This window comes from Bombus fervidus, chromosome 8 (assembly GCF_041682495.2).
Source record: "Bombus fervidus isolate BK054 chromosome 8, iyBomFerv1, whole genome shotgun sequence".
NCBI lineage: Eukaryota > Metazoa > Arthropoda > Insecta > Hymenoptera > Apidae > Bombus > Bombus fervidus.
In genome coordinates, this window is record NC_091524.1 from 3,032,482 (window position 1) to 3,048,838 (window position 16,357).

Below are 16,357 nucleotides of genomic sequence, written 5' to 3' on the forward strand. Positions count from 1 at the left end.
TTTTAAATAACACAAATAATCACGCGAAACAGTCTCTTTTTGATCGGCGGATTGCATTCAAAACACGAAACTTTCGAACTGTTAGTGACGAAATGGGTAGTTTATCGGAACTGAAACGAGTTGCTCACATTATATGGTATTTGGTGTGTAGTCATTGCATCGCGATAGATAGCAAAAGGAGAACGAGTAAAAATACACGACAGAGGAGAACACTTTCCCTCGGTCGAAAAGTCATGGATGGCGGTTCCCATGAAAGAAGAAAAGAGAAAAGACCGAGAGAATGGGAGAGAGTGAGGGAATAATTCCATCGCGAACGAAGTATGTCGAGGTCTTTTCACGGTCAGTCATCGTGAACAAGGTTTATCGCGTATAATCGTGATTGTAGGATTCGATGATTTCCTTCCTCCGCTTGAATTTTTTCATTTGGCCCCCTCCCGCTCTTTTTCGATCCTTCTCAACCCCCTCCATCGCCATGTCATCCTTTCCCTCCTTGTTTTCGCTACCTTATTTCCGCTCCCCCTCTTTCACGTCCCCCTCCAACCCCCTCGGTGAAGCTCGATAGACGATGAACAATCCGCCGGTAGTCTCGTGAACGCGATAACTTTGTTAAAATAGTTAAACGTGCGTTTCCGATCGCGGGTGTTGAGTGTGGTAACGATAAAAAAGCGTGGAATGTCTGTAAAAAGGATCGGTTGAATGTTTTCTCTGGATCAGGATGTCGTCGTCCACCGTTTTGAGTAAGTTTTCTGTCTTTAAATACGTGGTTCAAGCACGGTAACGCGGGAACGGGCGCCCGCTGTCATTCAACTTTGTGAACGATACTTATTCCTCATCGAACGTTTAACGATGTCCCGATCATCGATAGAAGAACATTGGAAAGCAAAGGATCGAACTTCATTCGAGAATTTCGCGATATGTATTCGCATGTTAAAATCATGAACATCGATTCGTATTTTACCATGTTACGTTAACGCGCGAAAACTTTTAAACCACTTTACTTAAAATTTAAACTTTTATTCTCGACTTTTCATACGCTAACAAATTCTGAATCATTTTCACGTGTCCCAGTTACACAGTGTTTGATGATGACGCTACACGATACTTGTGTTAGATTAGAAATTATACCAGGGATCATTAATTCTCGTTTGTTAGTGATCGAGGTCTGTTTCTGTTGAGCAATTCGTACGATGTGAATCAAAGGGGCGCGTAAAAGAACGCGCGTTGCCACAATATGCAAGGAAATGTTTTACGATACCGTACGATGTGAAATGTTAAATTAAATCGATACATGCATGACACTATTGTTTTGTACTCGTCGATGAAGATAAAGGTATCGTTGGCTATAAAATTGGAAAAAGGACGGTGTAATATTTCATGAGATAAGAAGAAAGTAACGACGATGATCAGCGATCTTGGATGATCAGTTCTTCTCTCGGTTGTGTTATCGTAGGAGAGTGTAGCACGAGCTTGGTGATGAATCAGTGAATGGAAGGAAGGCACACTTTCTCGTCGAGCAACTTTCACCATCGATGAAATCCGTGTGCGTAGACCGATGATTCCAAAAACGTTCGCTTGATCGTTCGCTTTCTTTTGTCCTCCTCTTGAGAAAAAGTTTCAAGGAAGCGGCGCGCATCGTTTACAAGCAATAACCTTGAATCACTTTTCTTGAGTTTCAGTGATTTTTCTAATCTAGTCCCGAGTAAGAGCTTTGATAGCGGTGTAACAATATTTTAAAATACAACATTCGAATGCAACAGATTCGCGAAACTGAACAAGTTTCACCAATGGCTTCGTTACGCTTCCGATTCGATTTCACGGTGAATCGAGTTACCTTCTTCTTCTGCGCTGCCAACACGCTTTTCCTATCGATTTTACTTTTAGACTCGCGATTGAAACTCGAGAAATCGTGTTAATAGGTTATCGACGTAATCGGGCAATATGTTATTCGACAAGCTTATGTTGTATACCGGATAGCGTGATTAAAAAATTTTCAAATACAATGACGTTAACGTCGTCATCCAATACTATGTTTGAAGAAAGCAGCGTATAACGCTAGCGGTAAATATTCGGTTTTACGATAATTACACCGCTTAAATTTTAGATCTTAATTCATTGGAACGCGGTACAGTACGGTAAGATACGATACGCGGTGATAGATGGTAAGTCGCTGATTTGTCGGACAATAATTTTTCGAAACGAAAACTATTAATCGATCAGTCAAATCGCGAATTTATTTTCAGTTTCTGTTTCTGTTAATTTTCAGTATTCTTTCTAGAAGAAAAAGGGAGATAGATTCTATTGTAATTGATGCTTACAAAATACTACCTACTAGTTCTATTGTATGCTATCTGTTGATATACACGAATGTTTCAGAATTGTGCACAGTATGGAGTTTGCTAACGAATTCCTGGTCATACACCGAACAAATCGCCCACTATCGTTATCATGCCGGTAAGTAACGGATCTCATCATAAATCTGCTATGTTGTCATGTGATGTAAAGCTACATATATACATATTGGGAGAAACGAAATCTCGAATTGACCCGTTCAGATACGAATTCCTTTACATACGCGCGTATACATGTAGCATTGTAATAACATATACGCGATATGAACGATACAGCATCGAATAGATACGGATCATCTGAAAAGTTTGTGATACCAATGCGAGGATGGAGTGAAACGGATGGATGGGATAGCAGTTATTCGCAAAGGTCACCTCCTACAATTTTTCGGAGGAACACACACATTAGACCTTATGTAAGGTTAGCGAAAGTCGAAGAGGAACGAGAACAACCGGATCCATTGGTTACGATCACTGAAACTTTGGGTGCTTTAAACACTGTCGGCAGTTACATCGTCAATATGACCAGAGGTATGGAGAATTCAAGTTACCCGCCAAAGGAATTACCATCAGCTATATACACTATCTCGAAGAATATTTTAGGTAAGATTTTAAAGTAAAATAAGCTCTTATTTTTGACGAATTTACACGATTCTGTCATGCTCGTTTTTAGGACGCAACGTAACAGATAGCATTGCACCGTTAGTTCGAGGAGTAGCTTTGCCTTTGCGACCTATACCGACCGACAGTTCCTTCTCCTCCTCCTCCTCTTCCTCTTCCTCCTCCTCCTCTCCTTCCTCCTCCTTCTCTTCTCCTTCCGCAATTGAGATCAACCAAGAGAGTAAGGAAAAAGAATCTGCGATATCGTCGGTCGGCTGCACCACGGCGGACGGTTACCCCGGAAAGTGTCAAGATTTGAGTAATTGTCCTCAACTGTTGCTAGATTTGACCAAACTCAGACAATCATTATGCTTCAAAAGTTTATTCGTTCCGGGAGTCTGTTGTCAATCGACGGGTAAAACTGACACCAATGGGACGAGGTAAATAGAATGATCAGATGCCACCACATAAGGGGGCTTTTGTCTGTTGTATATGATTTTGATACTTTCAACCAATTTGAAATTTTTAGTCCGATAGTCGGTACGATCTCAACCTCAGGGATCGAATCAGCTATACATCCACCATTGCGACCACCAATCCGTCCGACGAAACCACATCAAACTCCTCGACCGATACCGCTGTTTCCCGTTGCCTCTGCTACCACGGTTACGACTGCGCCGACGAATCTTCCCGGGCTGTTAACTACAGAATTCGTCCCAGTATCGTCCCCCGTTGTCGACTCATCAGTGAACCATTCGAACAATTTCTTCGGTTCTTCTACCACTGGCGGCACTATCGATACTAATTTCATACAGGATGACGAAGGTAAACGATCATAGTACGTTAATGAATATATAAATGACATAAATTGTATGTGTGCGTGCGCTCGTGTATGTGTAGAAACGAATTAGAAAAGCGATAACAATGTATAAATTGTTTCCCTCGATAGAATGTGGAGTAAGGAATTCGGGTAAGTATCGAGTAGTCGGTGGAGAGGAAGCTCTTCCTGGACGTTGGCCTTGGATGGCGGCCATATTCTTGCATGGCTCGAAACGCACGGAATTTTGGTGTGGTGGATCTCTTATCGGACCGCGGTATATTCTTACCGCGGCCCATTGTACTCGCGATCACCGTCAACGGCCGTAAGTTGCTCGTTCGTAAGTAAACGTTTTCATATTTTCTGCTGGAAAACGGATAAAATAGCGGCTTTCGAACATTTGTATAGATTTGCCGCGAGACAATTCACTGTGCGTCTCGGGGATATTGACCTTGAAAGAAACGACGAACCATCCGCCCCAGAAACATACGCGGTCAAGCAAATTCACGCACATCCAAAATTTTCTCGTGTTGGATTTTATAATGACATTGCGGTTCTCGAGCTGACTAGGATCGTTCGAAAATCTCCTTATGTTATACCGATCTGTCTGCCACAACTACGTTATCGAAAAGAGCGATTTGCTGGCGCAAGGCCTACTGTAGTCGGGTGGGGTACAACTTACTACGGTATGTACATATCTGACATATTTCACTTTTTATTTTTTATTTGTGCACTTTTATTCATTTTACGTAATACTACTAACACGTACTGCTTAATCGTAGCATGCAAATATATATCTATTCCTTTTTTGGTATCATATTCCTTTTAAGAAATCTTTCAATCTTTTTGAGAATTGAACTGGTTCGTCTTTTCCGACAGGTGGGAAAGAAAGCACGGTACAAAGACAAGCGGTGCTGCCAGTATGGAGGAACGAAGACTGCAACGCAGCTTACTTTCAACCAATTACCAGTAATTTTCTATGCGCTGGTTACAGTCAAGGTGGTAAAGACGCTTGTCAAGGCGATTCCGGTGGTCCGCTTATGCTTAGAGCGGACGGCAGATGGATTCAAATCGGTATCGTTTCATTCGGCAACAAATGTGGAGAACCTGGATATCCGGGAGTATATACGCGTGTCACCGAATATATAGACTGGATTAAAAGTAATTTAAATTAAGAGCGAGAAACTTTCGATCCTTGCTAAAATGAATTTGTACTTTCAAATTCCAAATGCGCGGTATGACATTTTTTTACGGTAATACGATATTGTTTGTATACCTCTGATTGTGAGTGCCAAGAAACCTTATTTATACGTATCCTGTCTATATTATTATATATGCACTAACGTGAACAGGTATAGCAGAAATATGCATACCCCCGTGCATTTGTGTTATAATTCTCACTTATATTATAATTATTGTATATACGTGCGCAAACTTACGCATAATTTAATAAATTATATGTATAAATTAAATTTATCTACTTACTATTATAATATGATGAGCACTGCATGAACTTAGCTGCGATCTCTTAATTATCAGTTTCTCGATTGTTTCAGCTTGGGTGAATCATTCATTTATACCAATTTATACCAATTATCTATCTAGCCGCCAATCGCTCGTTTATTTATCTAGAATTACACGATTCGTTTTTACAATGTATCCTTAATTTCTTTCAATCTTGGAAAATTTCTACATCTGTAAGTCACCTTTCGTTACTATAGCATATTGTAATCGGTCATGTTTTTAAACTACATGTATGTATATGTACATGCATTACATGGAAGAAATATTTTCAACTTGATTTTTCATTCAATCTTTCATTTTGCTGTTTGACTAAACGACGACCATAGTAATATGGACTACTTCAACATTTCGGAATGAAAAGTAAAAGTACTTCGGTTCAAAATTTTGGAAATTTCGTCGAACAAATGATTGATAAAGCATTAGAAAATAATGGTTAGTAGCTCAGTGTAGTAGCTAACGTGTCTTTTAACAACGTTTAAATATATTATAGAGCAAATGATACAGTTCCATCGAATGATCTATGAGAAATGGAATATCAAGAAATTATCCAAATTAGAGAATACTGAATGGATGCGAAATGAAAATAAATCGTTAGAATCAGATAAACAGGTATCAACAAGTAATGAGTAAAAGTTTTACAATATCTGCAGACAAATTTTAAGTTTTCAAATTTTAGAACATATCGGCAACGGTCGCGCATCGTAGATCACGCCGTCACAAATATAAACGATCCTCCTTAATGATCTTTCGTAAAATACCTACGAGTGAAAGTAACTTGATAGAGCAATCGTTAACGATGCAAGCACACAACTCAGTTTCAATCGTCAATAAACAAACTACTACTACTAACAAAAGCGACAATTTCAATGAACTAAATGACATTAATTTTCCTTCGATTATTAGTGATACTAAAATTGTCGAACTTTGGAAGAATTCGACAAAACGAGCGACGGGTGAATTACAAATTGCGACAAACAATGTTCTCGCGAAAGCCTGTAAACCTGATCGTATCCACGGGTTATTATTTCTTGAATAAAATTTCTTCAAATATATTTATATATTTTTAGAGAATTTTAATAATATATATATATGTATATATATATTTGCCTAAAAAATAAAATATAGATTAGTCAAGCAACAACAAAGTAGGAGAAAGTTATCCTTCAAAGACTGGAAAGATAAAAAGACCGTTATATATCAACAGATACTTAAAAAAATAGAAACCGAACGGCAGCAGAAGTTACTTGAAAATTTGGCAAATATGAAATGGAAAAAAGTAATACGGCAGGTGTAGATTATAATCCATTAATATAATTTTTAATAATAATATAACATATAATTATTAAATAACATAATTATTAAATAAATTAAATAACATATAATATAATAATATAACATATAATTTTTTTCAAGTTTCCTGTAATATTATTAAACAATTTTATTTATTTATTTTTTTGTTTTTTACTTAGGCACAAATACGCAAAAAGCAGGAAGATAAATATCGTCAAAAGCAGAAATTATTTCGTAGAAAACACACTGAAGCGATTAAACGAACAGATGCGATAGTAAAATCTAATTGTGATAGCATCCATGAAGCACAAATTATCAATGAATGTCTTTTGTATACGCCGAAAAATCAAAAAGAAATAAAATTAGATAAAGAAAAGAGAATCGCATCGAATATTATGCAGTAAAATCTTTTAGATATAATATCTACAACATTACAAAAAGAGGAGATAAGGGGAAGATGAGAAAGAAATGATTTTTGTACTTTTCAGGGAATCAAAACTGAATAGTGCAGCAAGTAACTATCGAAAGAATAAAACAGTTTTGATGGAGGATTCTATGGAAAACATTAAATTCTATTTTTGGTTAAATCAATTGAATTGCGCTCTTCATAAGAAGTATTTACGCGAACGCCGACATCTTGTACGATCATTTTATTGTCAACCTTTCTATTACGGGAGTACAATACCTTATATCAAATAATTATGATTATAAACACATATTTCAAATCTTTTATGTCATTCGTCTATGGAAAATGTACTGGTGAAATTACATATACAACTTCAAATCTCAGGATAATATAATCTCTCTTTTCCCTTCTCTCTCCATCATTGCTATCATAAAAATTTTAGATTTATTTAACACCATGTTTAAGAGTTGATAGCAAGCTTCATATATAAAGCTCTATATTGGTCTGGGATTACTTGCAAACCTATTTATAATTAGAAACATTGTAAAAATGCTCTCATAAATATAAATAATAGCTAAATCAAACGGAATTTATCGTATTAAATTAAACAAACTTATCTTAATATATCGTTTCTCTAGTTATTCTACAAACATCTCTTTCTTATAGATCAGCTGTAACAAATAAAGCGGTACAGTGTACTGATTTTCAGTATTGTATACACATATACAATAATAATTTACCATTTTTATCATCTTTTAACTTTTATTCTAACGTTTCCACTCATACAATCTAATGTTTTAAAATAAAATTTTGATTGTAACTTTTAAATTGTAATATCTATAACATGTTTAAACTCATTTTAACTTTATACCTCATAATATTTACAAATATAATAAGTAAACGTGCGTTCTCAACCAAATCGAATACATATATACATATACTATTAATTTGTCTTTTTAAATGCAAAATTTGTTTTTAAAATTAAACTCTACATTAAAAAGTGTAAATTCTTCGAATTTCATTCAGACACGTTTTGTCAGATTTATTTACAAATTTTTCCAATTCAAAGTACAACTACTGCATACATATATTTATACCAGGTACTATATATTTAATTATGTATATTTACATGCACTTTCAATCACTTTAATATATATACATTCATTTAATATTTGGTATTTGTTTGTTTTATATTTGTAACCCAATGAAAAACTTAAATATTTGTCATTTAATAATATCGTTATATATGAAAAAAAATATACTCAATATCAAATTTATATAAGTGTGACATTGTTCAATGAACCAAATACATATACATACATGTACACCAGATTCTTATAGGATTTTCTTGTTTGCACTTATCTGGAGTTTTATTTGTTTTTACTTACCTTTACAATTTTAATAATATTACAATTCATTTAATGTAAAAAATTTGTGGTGTGAATATGTAACGCATTATTAATCATATATTTAAGCATATGAACATTAACATTAACCTAAAGTTAGCAAGTGATATGTTATTTTGATCGAAAATAAAAAGTATCCGTAATATTTGAGCAAACATTATGGAAAAGGAAGGTAACTTATTTCAATATAATAAATTAACAAAATAATTATACTTATTATTTCTTTTCTCAGAAATCCGTCAATACTTCAATGGCATCATCAAAAATGAAAAAGACGTTTCTGCTGGGATGGCTGCTATACGCACATTACTAAAAGTTTTGCAATATTCAAAATGTAAGAACATATTAATAGACTTTTAAAGACAACATATATGTATTATACATCTATTTCTTTTTACAGCTGAAACAGTTCAAGAACTCAGGTATTGTCTGCAAAATGCAATAGATGCGATGAGATCCACTGAAAATCCTGTAACTGCTATTGCATCTGGCAGTGAATTATTCCTTCGTTTTATAACTTTGGCTACGTTAGATACTCCTGTAAGGATATTATTGTACAATTTGTTAGGATTTCTTGTTTCATGTCAGTCCTTTTCCCTTTGTTTCTTGTTATCTTATTTTACAAGTATATTTAAAATCTGAAGTCATATTGATCGTTGTTCTATATTATTTGATATTAGTCATTTGCAGAATGCAAGGGTATTATGCTTCATAGAGGGAAGATGTTTTATGAGAAATTAGTAGCTGCCAGAGGAAAAGTAGCAAAAGTTGCAGCACACTTTATTAAGGATGGTTCTGTAATTTTATTTGTTTTAAAATTTCTCTTTTTTTAAGATCCTTCTTGATTCCCAATTATAATATAACATCTTGTTTTAGAAAATACTTACTCATTCAAAGTCTAGAGTTGTATTGCAAGCAATGAAAGGAGCTGTTGAAAGTAATAAAATATTTGAAGTATATGTAACATGTTCTTCTCCAGATAATAGTGGGTATGTATTCTTATAATAACTTAAAATGCTTGTTTATGTATAATATGTTTGTTTTCTTTTCGTGTTTACCAATGGGCAGGCAGGAAATGTGTCAAAATTTGACAGATTTAGGTGTATCTTGCACATTAATATTAGATTCTGCAATGGGATATGTTATGGAACAAGTTGATATGGTTATGGTAGGAGCAGAAGGGGTCGCAGAAAGTGGAGGTGTCATTAATAAGGTGTATTAGAGTTTCCTTAATTAATTATTAACATTGTGAATTCTCATTTTCATGTAATACTTTGCATTTGTAGGTTGGCACATATACAATGGCAATGTGTGCTAAAGAAGTAAAAAAACCATTTTATGTATTAACAGAGAGTTTCAAATTTTCAAGAATATATCCATTAAATCAAGTCGATCTTCCAAATGAATTTAAGGTAGTGTGCTAAAATTTTCCCAGTTGTTTCTAATTAAGATATAGTACATATTTAAAGGTTTGTTTTTTATTGTCTTTTCCTGTACAGTATACAGCAAGCACATTAAAAAAGGACTTGCAGAAAGAACATCCATTAGTTGATTATACACCTCCACATTATATCAGCCTCTTATTTACTGATTTAGGTATATTAACACCTTCAGCTGTAAGTGATGAACTTATTAAATTATACTTGTAAAAAATTGTAATTTCGTACAGATGACTTTAATAAGAATATAGATAGAAATAAAAATATTTAAATGGTAACAATAACAAGTATTTAAACACCTTAACAACAAAAATTCAAACTTTATAAAAGGCTTCCATACAAGTTTTATTAATTTTTAAAGTAATATTGAGTATTGTAGAATAACAACACATTCGTTTTCCTTTTTAAATCGCAACTCGGAATAACATATAATAAAGCATATAGACAATGATATAATACAACAGAGTTTAACTGTTTTGAACATTTATAAATTCTCCACTAGTTATAACTTTACAGAGGATAACTTACGCATTTCGCACAATACATACATGTATAAGATATCTATAGGCACAATTTTAATATTAAACATGATATTGTCTAACACATCTCAATAGTTAAGCGTACACCATGTATTGAAACAGCAATAACTAATAAATTCTGTGATTTTTGATAAAAATAAAAAAATTATAAGTTCCTTATATATTAATAAGTTATGTATTATAAAAATCAAATTTTTTAAAAATTTGGAACTTCATTACATGTATAAATAATGTTACAAAACTTTTATATTTATAGTTTCAATTTAATGAAATATATTTAGTATGCTTATTGCGAAAATCTGTTCTGAATGAATTCAAGACCTAACATTCTTTATTTCACTGATCAATACTGATTATTAAAATTGAATTATTATTTGGACGGATAAATAATATAAGGAATTTTATGGCAGAACTGTTAATATAAAAAATCAAGAACATAAACAATAGAAAATGTATCGGTACTGGGTCATCCTGAAAATACTTGGAGTTTTTGAATCTTCCACTTTGACAGAAATACCCAATACAATTTTATATACTATTATATCAGAGTACGATACATATTCACACTTCCTATTCACAATACATATAAATACAATGCAGAAGTAAAAATACCAATGGTTCACTATGAAAATGTCAAATGTCGTTTGATTCAATGTTTGATTGAATTTTGGTGAAACGTAATACGTTTTAAATCCAAATACAATCAATTTATTCTGGAATGCTAGCGCATGGAAAGAATGATGTACTTCAAGACAAATAATGAGAAATAGTGATATGTAGAAACGAATATCATAATAAAGCAAATTGGTAATTACTAAAATACAGTTCCTTTTTTCTTAGTAGAATTTAGATATTCAGCACTTTAGAAGTATTTATAATAAAGAGAATATTATTACCTGTAAAATTTATTGTCATTCAATTGAGTTCAAGGCCTTTTCTTTTAAATTTTCTGAAAACATAAATCATTGCGTTGCTTGAGATTTTCATAGCAAATCAGAGATATATCATATACATACGTCTTAATGAGCGTCATTTTTTAAAGCTCATAATCGGAGATATAAGACTTGTATAAGAAAATCGAGAGCTACAATAAACAATATGAGAAAAATGTTATTCGTAACACAGCTTAGCACCGACATAAAATTATTTATAAATACGCTTGAGAAAGCGTCTCAACAACGGTATATATTTGATCGAAATGAGGACGCTTCTCCGGTTCATATTCCCAACATCGTAACATTAAACGATATATTTCATCGGGTGTATTTTCTGGTGCTGGCATTCGATAACCTAAGAACAGAAAGAGAAATTTTTATTTAAGTTCTACACGTAAAATACTTTATGTAATAGTTAATACCCAATAATAATAATCATAATAATGAAAGTGTAATGAGAGCTATGACTCAAATATTACCTGCATCTATTTTTTCGCGAGCTTGAGAATTAGACATCCCACTATAAGGATTTCCACCTTTAGAAAATATCTCCCACATTAAGATTCCATAACTCCACACATCACAAAGCGACGTATATTTACCTATAGAAAATATTACAGTGAAAAATAGTATTAGAATCTTAAATATACATCTAACACACAATATCTTTTAAACTACCAAAATTTAATGCCTCTGGCGCAGTCCATTTAATTGGGATTTGTTTCATACCATCTGATACTATATACTCTTCTTCTTCTCGTGACATTCCGAAATCTGATATTTTTACTATAGATTCATATCCTAAAGATAAAATATATTATATTTGGTATTTTTACAATTCATATGTCTTGTGCAAATGATTTTTATAATAATTAAAAATATGTTCACATACACACACATTTACCTACGAGACAGTTTCGAGCAGCCAAGTCCCTATGAATACAATATTTAGATTCCAAATAGCGCATACCTGCAGCTGCATCTTTACACATTCGAAGTTGTTCTTGTTGCGTAATAGTATTAGCATTTTTTCTTAAATAAGTTAACAGGGAACCACCTATCATACATATTAATTTGATATCAACAAACAATTGTACTCCACAATATGAAAAATATTTAACTCTAAATATTTAATTCCAAAACAGATTAATTTATTGAATATACCAGGTACTAATTCCATAACAATCATAATAGGTTGTTTTTGGACACAAATTCCTATAAGCTTTACTATATTGGGATGATCGTATTGCTTCAATATTCGTCCTTCTTGTAAGAATTTACGTTTTTGTTCATCCGGTAACGTTACTTTGCAAGTTTTTACAGCCACTTCAGTCTTACAAGTTTTTAACTGCGCTTTATATACATCTCCAAAGTTACCCTAAAATTGTACAATATTTTACAATTGAACATCTATTTTTATTCTATGTACATAAACTTTTTGAAATAACAAGTTTTCTAAATTAGGCAAAATTCATATTAATTCAACTTAAAGTTAGCTATCAATTACTTATTAGATTTCGAGTCGTTTAAAAAACTAAAGTAACTTCTTTTTTCTTTAAATTTCAATCATATACCCGTCCTATCTTTTCTAGGAGAATTACATCGTCGTTATTGAGTTCCCAACGTTCACGTAAAATTGGTGTTTTGAGAATAGCTCCAGATCGACTAGTCACTGGTAATCCGGATAACCATTGATGCCTGATTAATTCTTGAATCGATGGAAACGTAGGACCTTCGAATCTGTAATGCCCCTAAAATTAATAAAAACACATACAATTTGTTTCTGTGCCCTTTGAATTATATGAAGTGAATTATATTACATAATTAAAAAAGCAACCAATTGCTTACTTCAGGAGTAGTTTGTACAATGAAATGTTTATGTCCATCCCAGCAAACAGATAAAACTATTTGGCATTCATCATTTCGTGTTGTTTCGCGTACTAAGAAATCTCCTTCAGTTACGAGTAATCTCACAACTTCTTCTCTTGGTAACACACCATGAAACCACTCTTCCTCCATAAGATCACCACTTCCATTTCCCTTTTGACTTGTTAAATGCGATATCCCACGGAATGTCTATAACATACACATAACATATTTCATCTAAAAAGTAAAACGGGACATATCTAGAACATGAGATATTCTTCCTCTTGTCTATTTTAATCATTATCATTAAAACGCATCGCAAATGTTAGTTTAGGATCACAATTGAATGCAATTTATTTGCATAATAAGATAAACATGCTTAATATTAAAAGTCACACACAAAATATTACTAATTTAGTTATAAACGTTTTATAACACATGTATATTCTTTTATAAACATATGTATAACATTGTAAAGATAAAAAAGAAGCGATTACGCATGAAATACGTTTATATTCGTACAACAAATGGATAACATATGAAAAAAACATACAACTGGTAGAGTATTATCTGCTTTTGAGGTAGGACCTTCGCTACTCGATCTAATCGTTCCATCTTTTGTGTCGTTTATTATCGGTAAGGATTTGAAGGGAGATCTAAATATTGTCATGAACCGTTGATTTCTTCGTAATGTAAACAGACCAATATCTGCAACTGTATTTTTCTGCAAGGGCAGTGATGCTAGCTAAATCTATTAATCCTCCAGAAACAAATAGTTTTGCATTGAAAAACTATTTTGTAGTAAAACAGTTTGCAATGTTCTTGGAAGAAATACCCATAATATTTATAGAAATATCCACTACTTGACATATAGTTCTTATTACCTTACTAATAGAAGGTGAATCAGCGAAAGAGCTTTCCATTGAAAGATCATATCCAAGTGGTAATTCTTCGCAACCTAATTCATTTAAGGCAGCTCTAATAACATCCACTTGCCGCTGAAGTCTCTTTTCTTGACAACGTAATCGCAATTCTTCTCTTTCACGGGAGTAATCCAAAATTGATATTCTAACGTACAACAAAAAAATAGAAAAAGAGTAAAATAAATCCATTTTAATACTAGTGATATAATAACATTTAGAAATTATTTTTGACACAATATGTTCTTACTTAGAATCGCTATTGTTCTCTGATGGATATGGTGGGTTTTGTCGACTCTGTTGAGTTGCTTTCAAAGAAGTTTCCAATTCTGTTAGCCTATTTCTTAACCAATCTATAGTCAAATTATCTACTGTTAATTTATTTGGCAACAATTTTCCTGATGTATCATCTACAAGGTTCTCATCGAAAATAAATCTTATCGGTGACGCTGGTCGTGTTCTGTATTGAACATTAACAAATTATTAATATTATTCACATTAAACTGTAATGATAAATATAAGTTTGAAATGAATACCTGTGTTTCCCTATAAAATCCCTGTACTCTTCTACAGGCTTTACGGAATCAACAGCCTTTTGCATTCGCCGATGTATCTCTTGAAATTTATCTGTCGTAAAATCAGAATATTTCACTATGTCCTGAAGTATGGTTTTCCTATCATGCAAAAAACAAGGTTTTAATATTTGCTGTACAATGGATGTCGTTGATGGAATAATCATTATTAATCTTTACCTTTTCTATCAGCATATGCTTGCATAAAAATTTCACATAAAATGTGTTAACAATTCATAGAATAAAACAGAAATACATAATAAATTCTTTTAGAATCTAGAATCAAGAAGATGCTCTTACCATGATGTTATAAATTCTTGATGAATCGCCTGTTGTCGGTGAAGCAAACTGGGTAAGTAACAAGTTCTTAGGTCATGTTCACACTCTGTTACAGCACCCAAAAGCAATACGTATTCATTGTGGGTAAGGTGAAGTTTCCTACAGGCTTTCTGATATTTTTCTCTTACTTCATCCAATTTTCTGCCAACTCTACCGGCTGAACAGATATCATGAGCGACAATAAACAAATGTAGATTAATAAGCAATATAAATACTTACACTTAACGTAATGTTCTTCAAAACGGGATCTCATCAATTTGTACATTTCTAGATTTTTCTGATATTCCAACTTTTTCCTGGCAACATCTTCAGTCAACTAGATTATGCAATAAACATATAATAAATAAAACGATAGGTATTTGCTCTTAGTATAGAACTTCCTTGTTGCTTGCTCTCTACCTGTTGAAATTGATTGTTCAACCACGTTTGCTCCTCCTGATACACTTTCCTAGCTCGTCTTCTTTCAGAATATAATGTCATAATGTGTTCAACTACTATAGCTTCAATTGAATCTGCCTGCTGTTTGATTAATTTTGCAGTCTGATCGATAGAGTCCATAATATCTCTCCAGCTCTACAATACGTTACCAAATAAGCAAATGTTTTTAAGAAGCCACTGTAAATTCTTGAAAAAAAAATCATGAACTTCAACTTTAAATTTAGTTTGAATTTCGAAGATGTACCTGCGCTATTAGACTACCAACAAGATCCTCGTTACGTTCAATCTTCTTCCCTTGCATAGTCAGGGAGGAGATTGTTGAAGCATATTCACGGTCTGATTTAACTTTAATCGTTAAACACCGTCTCATCGTTTCCAGAAGCTTAATTTCAGCATCTTGACGGGCAAGTAATGCCTCGTGTGATGACTGTCCTTGTAAACTCGTAGAGAAACCCATCCCGCTTATCGTGTACAACTAAAAATCGCCGTCTTACCGACTTCTTTAGACGTGTCACGAACAAAAATTCATTCTTACGCTAGACGAATGCAATGACATTAATGGTAGCAGACAATCTAATAAACTTGAATGAATCATTTATCGAAATACCACATCGCAAACAAAAGTTCATATGCACATTATTTAATTAAAGTTCCATATATCTCTGCGGCTCAGTTGGCTGAGATCAACACTTATATTTATACAGACCACAGACCTCAAACTGCAAAAATTTACTTTTATTTCTGAAATACCGCCATGAAACCACAAATAAAATAGACGACCAATTCAAGTTCGATGAAAATGAAACGAACCAGTAGTATAATATATCATCAATGCGTTAAAGCTTCGACCAATAGCTTATGTTTTTTACACATATATATACAACATGTATACTATGAACTCTGTGAATAACATAAGAGAAT

General features: G+C 33.1%; 4 protein-coding genes across 14 annotated transcripts; 3 read left to right on the plus strand and 1 right to left on the minus strand.

The window, feature by feature from the left end:
• Nucleotides 1-126: 126 nt before the first annotated feature.
• LOC139989971 (uncharacterized) lies at nt 127-5,234 on the plus strand. 4 transcript variants are annotated; one of them, XM_072008736.1, is made up of 9 exons: nt 762-1,538; nt 2,102-2,159; nt 2,374-2,451; nt 2,625-2,948; nt 3,019-3,385; nt 3,475-3,770; nt 3,895-4,087; nt 4,171-4,448; nt 4,642-5,234. In XM_072008736.1, the coding sequence occupies exons 1-9, from the start codon at nt 1,530-1,532 to the stop codon at nt 4,935-4,937; spliced, it is 1,899 nt and encodes a 632-aa protein (XP_071864837.1). In that variant the 5' UTR covers nt 762-1,529; the 3' UTR covers nt 4,938-5,234. The 4 variants fall into 4 exon arrangements, with proteins under 4 accessions (XP_071864839.1, XP_071864838.1, XP_071864837.1 ...); XM_072008738.1 differs by lacking the exons at nt 762-1,538; nt 2,102-2,159 and adding an exon at nt 127-737; XM_072008737.1 differs by lacking the exons at nt 762-1,538; nt 2,102-2,159 and adding an exon at nt 127-737 and having other exon boundaries at nt 2,635-2,948.
• A 141-nt stretch (nt 5,235-5,375) lies between these two features.
• On the plus strand, nt 5,376-7,485 carry LOC141445812 (uncharacterized). 3 transcript variants are annotated; one of them, XM_074111870.1, is made up of 4 exons: nt 5,376-5,718; nt 5,777-5,895; nt 5,963-6,574; nt 6,756-7,485. In XM_074111870.1, exons 1-3 carry the CDS (start codon nt 5,640-5,642, stop codon nt 6,320-6,322), a joined length of 558 nt encoding a protein of 185 aa, XP_073967971.1. In that variant the 5' UTR covers nt 5,376-5,639; the 3' UTR covers nt 6,323-6,574; nt 6,756-7,485. The 3 variants fall into 3 exon arrangements, with proteins under 3 accessions (XP_073967971.1, XP_073967972.1, XP_073967973.1); XM_074111871.1 differs by having other exon boundaries at nt 5,376-6,574; nt 6,756-6,976; nt 7,065-7,485; XM_074111872.1 differs by lacking the exon at nt 6,756-7,485 and having other exon boundaries at nt 5,777-6,131.
• Nucleotides 7,486-8,133: 648 nt separating this feature from the next.
• Nucleotides 8,134-10,114, plus strand: Eif2balpha (eukaryotic translation initiation factor 2B subunit alpha). Its single transcript, XM_072009632.1, has 8 exons — nt 8,134-8,560; nt 8,621-8,722; nt 8,789-8,928; nt 9,069-9,185; nt 9,265-9,377; nt 9,457-9,601; nt 9,675-9,800; nt 9,888-10,114. The coding sequence occupies exons 1-8, from the start codon at nt 8,548-8,550 to the stop codon at nt 10,035-10,037; spliced, it is 906 nt and encodes a 301-aa protein (XP_071865733.1). The 5' UTR covers nt 8,134-8,547; the 3' UTR covers nt 10,038-10,114.
• A 33-nt stretch (nt 10,115-10,147) lies between these two features.
• Fer (tyrosine-protein kinase Fer) lies at nt 10,148-16,246 on the minus strand. 6 transcript variants are annotated; one of them, XM_072009627.1, is made up of 15 exons: nt 15,681-16,245; nt 15,398-15,571; nt 15,218-15,314; nt 14,960-15,155; nt 14,624-14,761; nt 14,338-14,547; nt 14,052-14,235; nt 13,721-13,891; nt 13,150-13,377; nt 12,903-13,052; nt 12,466-12,679; nt 12,206-12,358; nt 11,980-12,102; nt 11,781-11,903; nt 10,148-11,656 (listed from the first exon to the last, which is right to left on the minus strand). In XM_072009627.1, exons 1-15 carry the CDS (start codon nt 15,891-15,893, stop codon nt 11,514-11,516), a joined length of 2,517 nt encoding a protein of 838 aa, XP_071865728.1. In that variant the 5' UTR covers nt 15,894-16,245; the 3' UTR covers nt 10,148-11,513. The 6 variants fall into 6 exon arrangements, with proteins under 6 accessions (XP_071865728.1, XP_071865729.1, XP_071865727.1 ...); XM_072009628.1 differs by having other exon boundaries at nt 12,272-12,358; nt 12,876-13,052; nt 15,681-16,244; XM_072009626.1 differs by having other exon boundaries at nt 12,876-13,052; nt 15,681-16,243.
• Nucleotides 16,247-16,357: the final 111 nt, after the last annotated feature.